We start from the raw sequence: 18,212 nt of genomic DNA, 5'->3' as shown, positions 1-18,212 counted from the left end.
AGAACAGCACCATAGCCCTTCAATCCGTAGCCTTCCTTACTCTACAACACGTGTTCCACACATGCAGTAAACATGATAGCACCAGCAAGTGCCACTCATTGTACTCGATGAACTAAAACCAGAAGTACGTTGTGATGTTTAGGTATATGCGGTGCATCATGAGTTCAAACCCAAAAAGTCAACAACTACTCAGAACTGGAGGTATTCGGACGCATATGAAATCGCTCCGAATAGAGGGGCAAAAAATATTTCTTTTGCTCTCCACAGCCAAGTCCTTTTTTTCTTGTAGAGCTGAATTTTCCCTGCGTAGCACATAAGCTGGCGATGATGTTAACCAGTACCAAGACAGGGCTCGGGATTTACCTGAATGAGTTTCTGCCTCAGGAATGCTGCAGCTTAAAACATAGGGAGTGTCTCCCTAAAAGTGTCGGCTTAAGTCGAAAAGACTTTTCTGCAATAATATATTCTTGCCAAGATATTCAAAATTTGTTAACCGAAAAAACTGCTTCATTGAAACATACTCTCTAATGTCTGAAATCTATTTTTTCTTTAAAAAATAAATTTATAATATATTTTCTATAACGAGAGATATAACTAACTGATTTTTATTAATGTTACAGCTGCCGTAACCCAAGCAGTTCTAGTGGATAAGCTAATTTAATTTGAATTGCTGCCTAGCCAGTCGATTACAGAGGACACTTTTGAGTTCTTCATTGAGGAGATTAGCGCCAAGAATTCATTAAACAGAAAACATACAATTAGAAAATAGAGGGAGATGAAAAGAGCGGAACTGTGATGATTTATGATGTATATAAGTTTCATCTGGTCCTTTTTATTTTTATTTTAATTTTTAGTTGTAATTAATGTCTTACTGTGATAAACATTTCCGGATGAGGGAAATAATTTTTATTTGTATATAGCGAAATCTATATTAATTGCATTATGTTAATTTAATTTAAATTTTGTTAATATGATTTCAGTATTTCGTGCATTTAACTTAGATTCTATTTCGTAGAATGTGTAGTGGCAACAAACACTCGTTATCGTACGCGAATGAGATTGCCATAAAATCACGCTAAACTCTCTATATATCCAAAGAGTAGTTAAAAGTTATATTTTAAATAATTAAAAAAGAATTTTTGTTTTCTTTACAAATCGACATGGCTTTGTTGTGACTATTTTTTCTTTGAAAAAAAAAAAAAAAAAAAAACGAAAGAAAAGGAAAAAAGTCGTTTTTGTAAACATTTACATTAGTATTCGAAAAATATGAAACAAACCCTTTAGTACTTACTTTTTTTAAAAAACGTTTTGCTCTAGAAAATCCGCATTACAATTAACTTATTTTTCTTTTTATAATAGTTATCAAATACTGCCCCAGTTTACTCCACTTTTTGTAGTATTTAATTATATAAATATTTACTTTTTTTTGCGCGGCACTTACTTGGTGCAGTAAGGTATTAAAAAACCTTTGGCCTCTTATATTGTTCCCAATCGCTTCTATTGTTTTGACGGGAACAAAATAACTTATCCAGCCAATGAGTCGTTTACATTTTTAATCTCTGAAATAAATAGCTTTCAAAACAGATATTTATTTAAAGTTATGAACAAAGGCTTTAATATATTTAAATAAATGAAAGGAGTTTACATATACTAACAATTTGAAAAATCACCAATGTTAAATTTTAAATATCTGAAAGTTCTATTCAAAAATCTTGATAGTATTTGTAATATAATATCTGTGAACAGAAATTTCACTTTAATAAATTTTCACCAAAACATTTGTTGTCTCTTGTTAATATCGCTTATACATATATACTTCATATTTATTCTGAGAAAAATAAGATGTTAAGTATATTAGGTTAATTCATATTTAAATCAATATTTTTGTTTTTGGTTTGTTTTGTAGTAGTTTGTGAACTATTATTTCGATATTTTTACTACTTTTTTTTTATTTATTTAAAAGTTAAATAAAATTAATTTATCTTAGTTTAATTTCGCCTTTAGATAATTTCGTGATAATACTTTTTCTCCATTTTTCAATATATATCTATTGATGTATTCTGCTTTTATGTTTTTCTCTAAAGAAAAACTATTTAAGCGCTAATAACTATCTTATTTTCTTCCACTTTTACAGCGTTATATTTATTTACAGTTTTATAATGTAGCTTGATTGTTAATTCTGTACAGTCTTAGCTTGAAGTAAAGTAATTTTATCTTTTTTAATATTTAATCGTCGTAACTTTTAATAGAATTAACAAAAAAAAAAAAAAAAAAATGTATTTAAAAGCAAAATTTTCAACATTATATATTTGAAATATGAAAAAATGCACACCAGACAATTAATCTGAATTGTGTTGAACACTACGTCCTAGAAAATCGTTATGGTGCTAAAACTATATTAAATTAAATTACAATGAAAGAGAATGAATAAAATTGTGTGATATTACTAGTCGAAAGTGAATAGTGCATTGTTTTAGCCCAGCCCAAAATTAAATAACCAACATTCAAATTGTAAAATCCCTGATATTAATTGTACTTAAAATTACATGTATTCCAACTATTTCCATTTATTAACTTATTTCTTTCATATCCTTGGACAGAAAATTTGAGGATTTTTTTTTTTTTTTCAATAGAAAAATAGGCGCTAACGACCTCCGCAGTTCATGTCCCAAAAATAAACACAACATTGAATATTTGCCTATGAGGATATATTGGAGTGTAAGGATATTGAAGTGTAAGGATGTAATGTATAACTACATCACACTTTAATTATCGAGCGATGTCAACAAAAATAATTAAATTACTCTTGAATAAGAAAAAAAAAATATTTTTTAATGCGTGCTCGAATGGCTATACAAAATGAAGAAACATGAACCCCTCAAATTAAATAGTATTTCTGATATCACAATTAATAATGCTAAATCATCTAAATTAAGCTTCTTTTGAAAGAAGCACTTTCCTTCTTCATTACCATTTTACTGTTTTTATTCTCATAGCGTTAAAACATTTTGTTGAGTTTTCACAAACTGAAAGACTTTTTTTTATTTATGTTTGGTTTTTGTTGGTGGAAGAGTTTTTTTTTTTATTCAGAAAAAACTTTATTGCGTATTACCAGCTTTTTTTTAGTACATTTCAACTTTGATTAACAAATGTTCCTAAAACTAAACCTGGATATGTCCGAATTTTTTTTTTTTTTTTTTAAAGGGGGATGTGGTTGAAGTAATCAACTCGGTAGCACAAGTTTAAAGGCACACATGGCAAGTATTAGGCCCCAAGACGGAGCCTACCCAAAATATTTCGCGAAAAAAGAATACTTTGCAATTATCATTCTGTAATAACTACCATTTCAGCTTTCAACAAATACAAGTGCAGCTTTCTTTAAAAAATCATTTTCAAATACACGCTTAACAAATAAAAGTAGTTAGTCTAGTCCTTCAATAATTTTACCAAAAGAAGCCGCTTATCGAAGTTTCCTGCACTTACCAGTTCTCCACACAGTACAACAAATGCAGTTGTGATTATTATTTGAATCTTCAAGATGTGAAAGCTAGCATTTCGTCTGGCTATCTTCGCGACTCTCAGGAATAATGAGTTGTGCTTCGAGTAAATCACGCTGTAATTTTTAACTGAAAAACTTTATTATATGCTTAGCTTTAAGTGTAATAAGAAAATTCGTTAATTCAGGCCAAGCGCTTACTACTTACACATAGAAACGGTTTTGACATGGTTCGTTTTGTTATGACATATGTAAATATCCCTCTCTCTTCTCAAGAATTAAGTTAGTCGGTTCTCTCTTGTTTGATGACCCTCGGTTAATCTCAGAGAGTGATGTGTAATTACTGCCTTAGAGATTGTGGACGAACATAGTAGAAATACAGAAGAGTAGGTAGCAGTGCATATTGAGATCTCGTCTTCGTTAGGAGGTTTACGTTTACAAAGCATCATCGTGCAGCTGTCAGCGAAGTAGTGAAGACTCGGAGGTGTAGGGAGGTAATTTGCCCATCACAGGTATCAGAACGAGAGAGCGCCAAAGCATATGGCGACAATAGAGAAAACATGAATTGTTTGACGTTATCTGCACACTGGACTCTTACAGTTTTCTTACTTACAGCAAGATTTCCATGTTGAAAAAATAACGGTTTTATCTTGTTTATGTCTGAAAAATATTCCAGAATACGCTCAAAATGGTCAAAAATTACAGATTTCGCCCGAGGAATTGTGTAATTAATTAGTGTGATGTTGTTGACCTGCACGATCTGTGTTATTTTTATTAGAATACCTCTGATAGAAGAAAATTATAAATAAATTTGCTGGTAAACGTATCAACAATGTAATTTCTCGTCTTCATACGCTTATTTATTAAATGTAGTGACAGTTGATTCGACAAAAAAAATTTAATGATGCATTTTTTTTTTTTGCTAGGAATGTCATTAAGTAATAAATAATTAATCTTAAATATAAGAAAATGAATATATGTCTCTTTTAAGGATTATTGATACTTTTATTGCTGAGTTATGGAGATGATTTTTTAAATTTTTTCTTGCCGTCCATTTTAATTCTGGAAATTGCTGAGAAGTGGGCTGAGAATATTTAAATTAATAGTGACATAGTTTTGTTTTGCTTTGTTTATCATTAGGTTTTTCATTTTACTTTTTGTAGGTCATTCTTTAATATTTTTCCATTATTCTTCATTATTATTTTATATTAATTTTTTTTATTTGTTACTTACACTTTGTGTAAAATGTCGCAACTCCAACAAATTGTAACTGAATGCAAATAAAAAATATCTCCTACTTAATTTTTTTTTATTCCTAATGAAATACTTCCTTTCTCATACACTACGTAGGTAATGCTAACTGCTGGAACAACTTTCAAACAATTCGGTAAAATGCCTCGGTATAAACCTATAATACCTTCTGTTTCAATTACTCTTTTAAAAACAGAAGTCATACTATCCCTCGATTTGCCATTAACCTCTGGAACATAAATGTACACCATACATACAAATTAAAAAAAAAAATTGGTGAGAAATATGCAATTTTTCTAATAGCAATTAGAAATTAATTTTCTTGAAATTTGAGTTTTTTACCTTAAAGTTAGTTGGCTTCAAAATTTACCAGTTATTTATAATTTTCACTTGATAGGGAAGTAGTTGCACAGGTAACAGAGATTTTGTAGAGTTGAATTTCAATGGGTGAGGGAAGTATTTTAATGAATTGTGGTTGCCTTTTATTGGTTTTTAATGGTTAAATTCCTTGACGTCAAAGTGTAGTTTAAAGTCTACTTATATTTCTAACCAAAAAGCTTAGTAATAGAAGCTGGGTACATGTTGTGAGAACATCATATATATACTCGCCATTTTTTCAGAGTGTTTTAGTTTTTATTGTGAAAAAAAATAAATTAAAAAGTACATACTTGGCACTTGTAATTTAGTGCGCACTAGTGCCAGGGGGTAAGAACATAACTGTGCGCAAAAACTAGAAGCTGCTCCACAGCCCAGTAGTAGATACACACTGGCCGCCTTCTCTTCCTCCTCTTGAACCATTAAGAAATGTTGTTTCAAAGTCTAAACATACGGGATGATGAGAATAATTCGAATAAATATTTTATAAATAGTCTAAATTTGTATTATGTTCTATGTTCAGCTATATCAAAAGTAATTACAGAAATTTGTCGCTGATAAGCATTTTAACTTGTATAGAGAAATGGATACTCAGAGCTTGCTTGCGTCATATAAGAATAAGCCAGCTACTATCCCCTGCACTCTCTAGTAAATGGCATAACTCCTCTATAAGCTGCGCTAACAATCAATTCAGAGTATAGTTTCAAACTTAGAGTTACTCTTACACCGCCATAACTTATAAAATAATTATTTTAGAAAAAATGTTTCAGATAACTGATTTTAGATAAGCTCAGTTAGCGTTAACTAATTGAAAATGAAAATCGTTAGGAGCGTTTAAGAAAAAAAATTAAGAAATTTAGCACCCTCTTCTGTAAGGATTCGGTTTTGCAAATGGTGTCAGTTTTTTTGAACATATTTAAAGAAAGTTCGAAATTTTAATTTCGCCAAAGACACTAAAGACAACTCTTGACATAATCTAGAATGTTTTTTCGTGTTAAGTACGTAAAATGAAAGGTATCAATTCTTTTTTAATTATGGTTTTACTCCCATTAGAAATTGAACAGATTTAATAAGTGGAGTAGATTGAACTATTCAAAATGTTCTTAAGTTTCAGTTTTTAAAAAACTACTTTTTGACGGAAGAGGTCAACTCAGTAGAATAATGCAGGATTGGTTACGCTAAAGCTTGCTGTAGTGCGGGCAGATCATGTTAAATTTTCTCCCACAGAAACCTCAATATCATTTTCTGTGGTTAGAATGTTAAATTTTTTGAGAGGACTTATTAGGAAACCATTAGTACTCAGAGGAATACTCTTATTCCCCAAATTTAACAACGTTATAGAACTTTTACACGCACGAATCAACTTAGCGTTTTGGATACAAGGTTGATAGTTTTTGAGATATCACTTAGGAAAATAGTATAAGAATGGACTGCAACGTTCGATTGATAGATTCGATTCAAAGTCTTGGTCATAGAATTTATTTAATATATTTTAATTAAAATAGAGTTAGATTAACTTTAATTAGTAAAGTGTATATCACATGTTCGCCCTCGAAAATATCAGAAATTTATAGAAGTGTGTAAATTATAAGTTACGAATTTGATCTGTAACTTGTTCCTAAGACGTTCTGAAGAAATAAAACGTATTACTCAGCTCCTTCATAAATAGAATTTGAAAAAATTAGGTTCAAACAATCTTTAAGACTATTCTGTGAAAGCAAAAAAACTAAATAATACAAAATAAAATATTTCCATGAGAGAATACATATGGTAAGATTTAAGCCTTTCTAAGTTAAAATAATAACCTCGTTTACAGAAAGATCAATGCCTGCATAAGGGATGATTCCCAACAAATTTGGCAAATAGCCTCGATAGAAGGACCCCATTCCTTCTGAATAGTACATTTTTTTCACTGCTATTGTTATTTTGCTATATTCTCCAGTTTTCCTAAGTGTGAATCTCGTTTTTAAGACCTAAAAAAAGGACATATTTTCAACTTTTCAATTTGTAGTGTCAAAATTGTTGCAAGACTCCTAAATGGTAAATTTACATATGTAAGTAAATTCTTTCTAATTAGGATTTCTTTTAACTTGATTTTATCCGTCGTTTTTGCCTTTCATTTATTATCAGAGGATGATTAATCAGTTTAGTAAAGAGTGCGAATTTTTCGGTAAATTTACTTTCCTTTTAGCTAAAAGGGTCAAAAAGAAGAAATCTGCAACAATCCAAAGAAAGAAATCCCATTGGATTTTTAAACTCTGTTAATTTTTTTAATAGATATTACGATATTATATATCAAGATATTACGATCTTTATATTTACTCTTTATCTCATAATAAATAATTACTATTGAATTTATTATCAAGGATAAGATAACCCAGAAAAAAGTACTATTAACCTCTAAGGGAAATGTTATAGTCTGGCTAATGATTCCTGCTGTAGAACCTGCAACAAATCTGTTTAACATTATTATTGATTCTGATCTTTCTTCATCTAAAAAATTACTTTCTACTTTTTTTAATATTTTTTTCATACAATCGTAAGTCCAAAATTTTATTGCTGTTTCGGGTGTTATTTTCAACACGCTTACGCCATTTCCTCGCCAAAGTGATAGAATTCCTCCTTCTTGTAGCAAGAGCCTAAGACAGCTTACAGCTCCCATTCCTCGAGACGCGTTAGCCTGATAAACAGATTAGGTAAATTCGAAAGATTACAAGGTATACCAGATTGAACTGGCCATACTTAAGGAGTTGGTTCTATCCCTTACTTAAAAAAAAAAAATGTATATTTTATTTAATATTGAGAAATTTATAGTAAAATTGTTTTGCTAGTCGCCTTCGCTATGGCACCTAATTTGGGAGTTGACCAACTGTCAACTAATTTTTTAGAAAAACAGTGAGCACATGGATTTAAAAAGCTCATTTGGAGAAGAGAATTACAAAAAATTTGTAGTTAATGCTTAAACGGTAGAAGATAGTGATAGTTAAAGTTACTTTAAATTTTGAATATTATATTTTTTTAATTTACTATCGGTTACTCTTAATTATCTTTTTTAATAATGGCAAATAGCATTATCTACGGGAAATTTACCTTTCATTGATCAGTTTAACTAAACTTTTAGCTTTATGAGTTAATAGCGTATTGTAGTTAAAAGCTTGAAATATTTAAAAATCTTATAACGAACAATTTCTAGAAAACAATTCAAATCTCCGTATGAAGTGAAATCGCCTCCTTAAGTATGCCAGTTAGGTTACTACTAATATACATATTTGGAAACATATAACTACGATAACAATTACGGTTGAAGTCACTTAAGTCGAAAAGTTTTATACTCGTATTTATAATATGAGTGAATAGTAACCTGCATGTAAATTTTGAGCCTATCAAATGGTGCAGTACAACTTCTAGAAACAGCTCCAGCTACCCCTCCAGCCAATAAATGTCTCCACCACGTTTCACTCATTTCAGTCCGGATGAATTCCTGTAGATGGAAGTGTTCTTCGAAATCCATAAACTACAAAAATAATAATATATAAAGAGTTAAACCATTAGTGAAATAATTCCCCCCAATGATGGAAAGACAAGAGGAAATTCATACTACAGTATGGAAGAAAGTGCCAAGAAACCAAGTATTGACATGGAGGACTTGTCCTAAAGTGGTGGGTGATAAATGGTGCGTGTTTAAGTACTATATACGAGAAGAGCATTTTTAAAAGGGCAGAAGGAGGTGCGAATTCTAAACTTATCTTTATGTAAGTTGACAAGGTAGAATTGAAGTTAATTAATTTGCAACATAGCAAAGATGCAAAGGATAACTTGTGCCGTTGTAGCTAGTTGCATATGTTATCTCCTACATGCTAAGTAGTTCATCTATATCTCTCCTAATTTACTTTTCTGAGTCATGGGTAAAATATAATTGTTTGAAAAAGGAGTATTCTAGGCTTGTACGTATTCTTCATAAGAATTACAAGAGAGGAAACGTGGTATTCTGATTCTACCTTTTAAGGTAGGTGAAGTGGAAACATTACAGCTTGATACCCATCACCCTGACAATGCAAATGTTGATGGGGTTACTTCAGCCATTGTTGGATAGAGTAAACTAGGTCCCTGTGTTCTTTCATCACATCATTTTGAATGGCATCTTGAATGAGATGCAATCCTAGAAAGAGTATTGTGGTCAATACAATTTCTCATCATTGAAGTTTCCTGGGCAGACGCAGTTTATCCCTGTTTGTTGCATAGGATGGGGGTGCATACTAAAATGTTTAAAGGTTTTTAATGTTATCTCCTAAGTATTCAGAGAGCTAAATTGGAAGAATTTAGGTGTAACAATCAATGGCAGAAAACTAAATTATCTACTGTTTGCAGACAATGTAGTTCTGTTTGCCGCTTCGGCAGATGAATTGTGAAATATGATCCAGGATCACCTTAAGCAGGCGCCTAAAGCAGGTTTAGGTATAAATACCCAAAAGACTAAAATACTGACAAATGGCCCAGAATCGGCCATAACAATAAATGGAGAAGAAATCAAGTGGGTGCCCGAAAGTACATACTTAGCACAAACTATTTCATTTAAAAATAGAACCACGCAGGAGGTGAACAGGAGAATCTCCATTAGTTGGAAAAAATGCTGGCCACTCAAACACCTCTCAGAGGATAAAGTCCGAACAACGGTGATTAGATGGAAGACTTGCCTCACAGATGTGGTAATGTCAGCTAAAAAAATGAAATGGAAGTGGGCTGGTCATCTGAGCAGATTTGAAGATGAAAGGTGGACACGAACTTGCGTGGAATTGTGGCCCTCATGACAGGAAAAGAAGAAGAGGGAGACCGTTTCTTAGGTGGCGCGATGAACTGAATGGAGTAGCGGGCATTGACTTCAGTAGAAAGACAAAGTCTAGAGAGGAGTGGGCCACAATGGGGGAGACCTTTCCCCAGAAATTCCAAAATCCAAGCATTTAAATTTTTTGATCATTTATAATTTATAATATTTGTTTATTAGTTTTTTATTACTGTAATAATGTAAACTGTAAAACTTCTTTTTTCTCTATTAATCTTGTTTTTTATAATGTATAACAGTGAAATTTCATGGAATTGGTTTATTTGTTTGGAATCAGACTATTTTTATTTTATTTATTTATAATGTTATCTTCTAATAATATGGAGAGGGTTTAGAGACTCTAGAAAGGTTGATGGGTAGGTAAGATAGATATGTAACCTATGGTCATTTACGAGATTTTCCATTACACTTGAACAAACATGATTATACTGTTGGAAAATGGACAGAGACAATCTTGACGGTAGGATAGATTCTACTCTGGAATATTTCTTCAATGTTTAAGGGGCGTTTGATAGAATATCGTTCGATGCTTTTGAAAATTCTCTACGACGTAAAGGAATAAACCAGTTTTAATTAACTAGGTAAGAGTTTATTTGAGGAGTACAGTCATTCAAGACTCTCCTCTTGGTATTACATTGGTCGTGTGAAGAGGGAATCCCCTCAGGGTGTTTGGCCGAGGATGTGTGTGTTGTCGTGAAAGACGTTTTGACTAGATTGAAGTTATCAAGCTACTATTTGCAAGCGTAGGCTAATGAAGGTACCGTTCTATTTACTCAACATTGAGAATGTCCAACGTTTGGCTTATCTGGCGATGACCTGTGTACGTTGTTTGACGCCAATATCTACAATAAAAAGTTTGCAATGAAAAGCTGTTACAGATTCAGACAAGAAGACTTTCCACAGAGTAGAGGGCATGCATTTTCGTCCATTCATCGCGAGCTGGGACCAAGAATCCCGCTGGGTTGGGAATTCCTTCTGATAGAATAGTAAAAACTTATTCTTTGGCAGTTCGTACAGTGTTAGATTGCCTCCAGTAATTTTCCTTGGAAGGTTAACTTTAGGTCCATCGGGAGTTTTACCCGCAAATTATTATAGATGTTCTCTTGAAGCTAGAGTGAGACCATGTTAATTAAGGGACATATTTTAAGTTAACGTTCCAAAGCAATGTTCACATATTACTTTAGGGTATTCTCTAGAATTTAACTCAAGAGTTAATCATTCCCGAATCTTATGTCAAACATCTACATTTCTTAAAAATAAGAAGATCTACTTTTTTTAGTTATGCAGGCCTTTGAATTCAAAACTAAATATTTTGTAAAATTATAAGAAGAATAATATATTTTCTAATATACTCAAACATTTTATATATTTTTTATACTTTTATATTTCTGATACATCAGATATTCCAGATAAATTTAATATAATCCAAACAAATTAATCTTACATGTAAGCTGTATATACATTATATAGGCAATAAATAATACATCAAAAAAGGAGTGAAACGCTACTAACCAGGCTGTTGCACCTCAATCCGTTCGGGAAGTTATTATTTTTTGTGTAAAATGCCGACCTTGCGCCATAAAACCTATTTGCAGAGATTATGGTGCACCTACTTCAATTCCAAACCAATTTTCGAATTCAGCATTAAATTCCGGAAGGAAGTCTGTTGTAAAAAAAGAAAGAAACTTCAGTAAAATACACTGTGAGACTAAAAACAAAAATTCACTTAAGTATTATACAATGCATCAAAAACTACGCCTATAGTAAATTTTTAGTTTTTAAATGCAATTTAAAATGTTCGAAGTTCTAAAGTCTACTCCTCTAAATTTAAACTCTTGAACCACGACGTTTTTTTTTTTTTATTTGAAGTTAATTTTTATGTTGAACAGGTAAACCTTCGGATACACTAAATGAAGCAGTTTCCAGTACTCTGACAGTTTCTAGGTACGTTATTAAAATATTGGTCATTATTTTGCCTACATAAAAAAAAATCACTTTCTTATACATTTTTAATTTTTGAATTTATTTCATAAGCACATTTAAGCTTAATAAATCTGAAAAATATGTATATCTTAAGGATATCGATTGGTGTATTCGAAAATGTGGTTTATAATTGAACTAGGTCCATCACAAATCAATTTCAATTTCATTCAAGATCTCAGCAAATGTGGTTTTATCTCGAAAAGTCGAGATTTGACACAAAATCATAACTTCCGACGGATTGAGATAGAACAGAAGTGGGTACATTTCACTCCATTTTTTTATGTACTATCGCCAATAGTTTTCATTCCACTTTTTGAGTATATGAATTCACTCTGTCTTAAGTGACGTTGTAGAAAGCAAGTCAACTACAAGTTTATCACACAATGATTGTTTTTAAAACCATTCCCGATTTAGTGGTTGACACTATTCATTAAAATTCCGCATCACCTACGATTATGTAGGGGAGTCGATCTCAGGAGACAAAGGGTTGACATTTGTTCAACACTACGCCGAATTCAATGAGGCTAAGGGAACTAGCTCGCACAAATATCTGCAAAATAGGGCTCTAATTGTCAGGATGATTTCTTGTTTTAATTTTATTTACGTTCTATTCAGCTGGTTTTGAAGAGTTTGTCAATTGAATGAAACCTGACTCTCAAGCTCTCAAGCGCAGCATACACATTGCAATTTTGTTGAACTTCTGGCTTAATTCACTTTGAACCTTTCAATCTAGAGAAGTAAAAATTATCACACATATCTATTTCATTCAAAAATTAAAATTGCGCTGACAGCAGTCGGAAAAAAAGCTTAAAGGCGTGCAGTTCAAGCCTTCTCATTTGGATAATCACTGATCTTCTGTGATCTGATAACCAATTGATGCTGAGCTTAGAATTATTGTACATATCACTTTAAAATAAGAAATAAATATGTTTTCAACAGAACTGTCCTCTGCAATTTTGTGCATTAGTACTGCAACCAGACATAAAGAGCTGTTGTGCTACTGTTTCCAAATTCAGATTTTCTCTGCATCTTTAGTGAATTGGCTTTTCCAAATGATTCCTAATGAGGGATAATCAATTACATGAAAACGATTTTTATAAATATTTAGTGTTTCTAATAATCTTATGATAAAATGTTACAAAATTTTGTCATTAATATTTATTTGGGCAACCCAATCATTTTGCTTTTGTTATGCTCAAGTCATTTATAAACAATTCTTACATCTTACAAACAAAAAAAATTACTAGCTTACCTCCAGGCTTCTACTAACATGCTTAAATGCCTTTTCCGCAATTTCAAGCCAGCTTCGTTTGTTAAGGAAGTTGAACTTCTTACAGTGATTTATATGAGTATAATTTGTTTCAATTTTAACAGTAGTAAACTGATTTTCTGTTCGGATTATTGTTCTAAAAATTATGTTGATTTTCCACAGTACCACGCACGTTTTTTTTTTTTTTTTTTACATATCTGACCAGTTTCGATTTTCATCTATCATCAGAGGTTCATTCATCACTTTGGTGAAGATAACATGACTTTCACTATGTTTATGTCAAAAACTACACTTGCTGATTCATGTTGCTACAATGTTGTATATCAGAAAAGAAACTGTAAAAGTAAAAAAACTGATGAATAAATCGGCGATGAGGGATGAAAGTGATCCGAAATAGAAAAAAATGTGCGTGCTACTACAAATCAATCATCGATATTCTCAAGCCCTGACACAACCACGTTTTCAATTATAAGTTTTTTTAAATGGTTTTGGGCAAAATTAATTATACAAAAATTCTACCAGTTATAAAAACTTTTGATGAAACACTGAAAGGAAACAAATCTTCTCAACAAAACACAAAATGTATTTACTTAAAAGAACTTCTTAAATGGTGGGAATTATGTGTCGAATCTTTCACTCGTTTACTTACACAGCTTTTATTTGCTATACATTTTCTAAGTTTAGACTGGTACTTTTGAGGTTTTTTCGTCGTACTCATTATCATTTTCTTCAACCTCGTATTCACACTCCCAAAGTAAGCAAATAAAAATGTAACAAATGATTTAATAGCATAATCAAATGGCATTTGTGCATTATTGAGGTAGCCTTCATTCAACATAACTGCTTCACCTACCTACCATGGTTACGCTTAACGATTTATTTTTATTTTGACATATGACATTTACATAGAATTAAACGATTCGTTCAGTGAATTATTCCTAAGATATTGCAATTAAATCTAAGTTTAAGTAGTTTTCCAATGCATTTCTTCAAATTTAAATACGGGGGCCCATTATCGATGCCCGCCCGGCGCCTCATTTTCCAACAAAGTCTCGAATTCGTTTGAGCAAAAAAAAAATTGTGAATATTTTTTTAAAGTATGTTTAAAAAATCTGAACGATAATAATTAGAACGTTCACGTACTTATAATAAAGTAACAAAAGCCATTAACAGCTCCCTGTGAAGTTTGGGTATCTGCATTCATGCTGTCTAAAACGTTATAAAACGTTGGAAAAAAAAAATGTGTAAAAGTTACAATTTGGCAGGGCCAAATTGGAACATTCAGTTTTAGCTAACTACGATTTTTCGTTTTTGAGATAATTTGAAAACCCCTCATTACTTCTGTAGATGTACTAAAAGCACTTCTGACTTAGGGACCCAAAACGGATATTTTCGGTAACCCTCAATTTCGAGAATTTGATTTTTCTTTCCTAGTAAGTAAAAAAGAAGGAATGAAGGTTCTAATATGAATTAAATAAACATGTGTTTTAAATTTTATTAAATAAAATTCATAAAGATTCTTTTAATTTTTTTTTAGTTTTCTTACTAGGTGAGGAAAGTATTGAGATTAAATCAAATTTTCGGTATGAATTTTCAACGGAAAATTTCCCTGAGCAAAAAGTAGTTTTTAGAAAATGGTCTGGGTGTAAAGTTTTTTTTTTTTCTTTCTTTATTTTAACAAAATATCTCAAAAACTAAATAATTTATGGCAGATGAAAATTTATGTTTTCGCTTGGTTATCGTATTTCTCTGGTGAAGAATTAAATTTTTATCTCTTCCACCTATTGTTAAGACCTATCACGCCCCTCTTTGGTCGTTTAGTTACCAAATGATTCTTTTTACCAATGGTTCAATTTAAGTCTTCTCTTTTTAAGTTTCTCCTTGAGCACGGCCAACTCTGCCTGCCATTTCTCCTTGCCTTCTTCTAGTCTCTTAAGTTACACTCAAAGCAATAACGCCTCTTCTTTCCGCTTGTAGTGTAGATTTCTTTTTCTCTCTAACTCACATTATATTTCAATTTACAAGATAGGAAGCTAATACCAGCTACTAACCTCTAACTCTGATTTTTTTTTAATAAGATGAATGCTTATCTTACCAATCTATATCTTACAGAAACCTCTAAAAATGCCGTCGACTGAAAAAAAAAAAAATGCAGAGATCAAGGGATTGAATAACAATATCAATTAATTAATTGATGAATAATAAAGAAATGAGTTAATTTATCGCAGTAATTGAAAAAAAAATACACGAAATTAATTTAAAGAGTGGTGAGAAAATGTCGCAGGCAAGAAAGCGTTGGAATAAGCAGTAGTGAAAACCTTGGCCAGAGGCATGCGAAAGAAAATTCATGATTAGCCTCTAGCGTAACTTCACAACGGCATTAGATAGATAGATAGATTCTAACGGGGGAATTGGCTATTCAGCCTACGCCACCGCGACACCCCAAGGATCTATTGTGGCACCCCCCTAGTTGGAGACCCTCCCCCTATCCTGTCCTCAACCGAACTGTGGAATTGGGGGGGGCTCCCAGGTGGTCAATCAGAGCACCTGCCATCAGAGCACCCTCTCGAGTTCTGCTTGCCTTAAAAACCTTAATTAGGTCCGAGAGAGGGCCCTGGCTGAAGCTTGTTGGCACCAGCTTCTCTTTGCCAAAGAGGCGGTACCTTAGCCAGACCAGCCCCTCGCACTGACATACCACATGCAGTGCCGTCTCCTCTTCTTTCTGACAAAACCTACACAGGCTATCCGTTGCCAGGCCCATGCGATGCATGTGCTTATTTAATCTAGAATGGCCAGTGAGAATGCCAACTGCTATCCTTATGGCCACCCGGCCTAGTTGGAGTAATTTTGCAGTTAGCTTGGGCGAGTAGCTATGGATAAACTTTTTCGCCTGTCTCTGGCCTGGAGTTTTGACCCACCATTCCCTTGATCGGTCCTGCATCCATAGCTTAATGGATGTACTCCTGAGGCATCTTGAGACACCGCAGAACGGCTCCGGCCCGATAAGCGCTCTCATTGAACCCTCCCGGGCCAGGCGGTCCGCCGCCTCATTGCCTCTGTAACCCGAGTGCCCAGGTACCCAAACCAGGAAGACCTTATTATGGCTACTAATTTCCTTCAGTGCACCTAGGCAGTCCCACACCAGCCTTGAGCTGATCTCCCACGAGTCAATTGCCCGCAGAGCAGCCTGGCTATCCGAATAAATGACAACTCTGGAGTTATGCACTCCCCGTCTTCTTATTTCGGTGGCGCAGATAATAATCGCGACTAGCTCCGCCTGAAAGACCGTAGCTAGCCTTCCCAGGCTCACCGAGATATTACATCTCGGATGAGCCCCGTACACGCCGGCTCCCACTCCGTCATCCATCTTGGACCCGTCCGTGTACCACATAGATTCGCCTGTAATTGGCGGCCCATTCTTCCATGCCCCCCTGTCTAATATCAGGACTTTGAAGGGTTTTTGGAAGTCATACCTAGGAGTCATTATGTCCGTAGGCAGGCCCAAAATCGGGTCCGCCTCCAGCTCCTCCCATAGGTCTTGATGTCTCCCAGTATGCCTGGGATAAATGGGCGCTTGTCTTTGTTGTAGTCGTGCCACAACTGCTCTTGCCACGCCTTGGACGTGAATGTGGAGTGGTGGAAGGTTTAACAGGACCTCCAAGGCCGCAGTGGGGGTAGTCATCATGGCACCCGTCGTACTCAACCAGGCCAGCCTTTGAATACTTCCGAGCGCTCCCGGCCCCCCCATCTGCAAGGTCTTCGTCCACCACGCCACCGCCCCGTGGGTTACCATTGGTCTCACGACACAGGTATAAATCCACAGAGCCATCTTCGGGCTTAATCCCCAACTTTTACCGCATAGCCTCCTGCACCTACCCATGGCGATTCTGGCTTTGTGTGCGGTAACATTAATATGGGAATTCCATGTCAGCCTTCGGTCAAAAATAACTCCCAAATATTTGGCTTCCATGGCAAAGGGGATCGCAACCCCTCCGAGCATTGGCTGTTGTAAGCCTTGTAAATTTCTCTTCCTTGTAAAAGGAACCACTTGAGTTTTGTGGGGGTTGATGGAGAGACCCTCCGTTCTACACCATTTGTTCACAATATTGAGCGCCCCCTGAGTGCGCTCCGAGACGGTTACCGCGAACCGCCCCCTCACCACGATCGCCAGATCGTCCGCGAACCCAAGGCAATGAAAACCTTCCGCGGTTAATTTGGTCAGGATTTCATCGGCTAATAACGTCCACAGCAATGGCGACAAAACGCCTCCCTGCGGACAGCCTCTACTTACCCTGGCCACAAGAGATGAATTGTCGATGGTGGCTATATTAGTCCTTCCCAAAAGACTAGTCCTTATCCACTGACTAATCGTAGGGGGCGTGCCCCTCTTCTTGTCAGTGCACCAACAAGAGACTCTGAGGACACATTATTAAAGGCGCCCTCTATATCCAAAAAGGTGGCTACCACGATTTCCTTGTCGTCAAGCGACTTCTGGAGTAGCCTATTTAGGTCGTCCAGAGCCAAGTCTACGGACTTCCCTGCCTCACCACGGCATTAATTCAACAACATAGCCGCCAATCCACCATCAGATCATAGGCCTGCTAAAGGCCGTTGTAGACTAAGTAAGCGCATGTCTTTAAAAATTTTACAGAAATAAGAAAAAAAGACGCATTGACCATTTCCTGCCAGAGTAGAGCGGGATATGGAACAAAAAATTCGGCTCATCAAGCTTTATCAAAGCTTTTTTCTATTCAAAATTCGCAAAATTATTATTGTTTCTTTATTTAATCTTATGCAGAAGTCTTAATAGACAATGAATAGTGAAGTAGCGAATCAGGTTTTATTTTATTTATTTTCTAGAATACATTTTATGAGAAATTAACTTTAAAAATTTTATAATAATTAATGCATCTTATTGGCGTGTTTGAAGCACGTGACTTTTACCGAATTTCAAGATTTTATTTTATCCGTAAAACATTTATTTATATTAATTTTTT

The 18,212-nt window shown here is 34.0% G+C and overlaps 2 protein-coding genes across 17 annotated transcripts in view; one reads left to right on the top strand and one right to left on the bottom strand.

Annotated features, from left to right (window-relative positions):
- The window catches only part of SCaMC (Short Calcium-binding Mitochondrial Carrier), a 72,245-nt gene extending 69,685 nt beyond the window's left edge, over nt 1–2,560 (top strand). For all 7 annotated transcript variants that reach the window (XR_012455570.1, XR_012455569.1, XR_012455571.1 and 4 more), the window contains one exon: nt 621–2,560. The gene's annotated coding sequence lies outside the window, so the exon portion shown is untranslated. The remainder of the gene's footprint in view (nt 1–620) is intronic.
- A 1,916-nt stretch (nt 2,561–4,476) lies between these two features.
- LOC141449522 (putative calcium-binding mitochondrial carrier F55A11.4) lies at nt 4,477–17,952 on the bottom strand. 10 transcript variants are annotated; one of them, XM_074119055.1, is made up of 7 exons: nt 13,865–17,212; nt 8,484–8,636; nt 7,658–7,802; nt 7,521–7,567; nt 6,928–7,095; nt 5,416–5,566; nt 4,477–4,976 (listed from the first exon to the last, which is right to left on the bottom strand). In XM_074119055.1, the coding sequence occupies exons 1-7, from the start codon at nt 14,051–14,053 to the stop codon at nt 4,795–4,797; spliced, it is 1,035 nt and encodes a 344-aa protein (XP_073975156.1). In that variant the 5' UTR covers nt 14,054–17,212; the 3' UTR covers nt 4,477–4,794. The 10 variants fall into 10 exon arrangements, 5 of the variants coding, with proteins under 5 accessions (XP_073975156.1, XP_073975157.1, XP_073975159.1 ...); XM_074119056.1 differs by adding an exon at nt 11,475–11,625 and having other exon boundaries at nt 7,521–7,802; nt 13,198–14,219; XM_074119058.1 differs by lacking the exon at nt 7,521–7,567 and having other exon boundaries at nt 7,713–7,802; nt 13,865–17,214.
- Between the last annotated feature and the right edge of the window lie 260 nt (nt 17,953–18,212).

This window comes from Rhodnius prolixus, unplaced genomic scaffold (assembly GCF_049639745.1).
Source record: "Rhodnius prolixus isolate KJV_2025 unplaced genomic scaffold, Rpr scaffold_2, whole genome shotgun sequence".
NCBI lineage: Eukaryota > Metazoa > Arthropoda > Insecta > Hemiptera > Reduviidae > Rhodnius > Rhodnius prolixus.
Note: the sequence above shows the minus strand (reverse complement) of the source record. Positions and strands in the feature narration are given on the sequence as shown.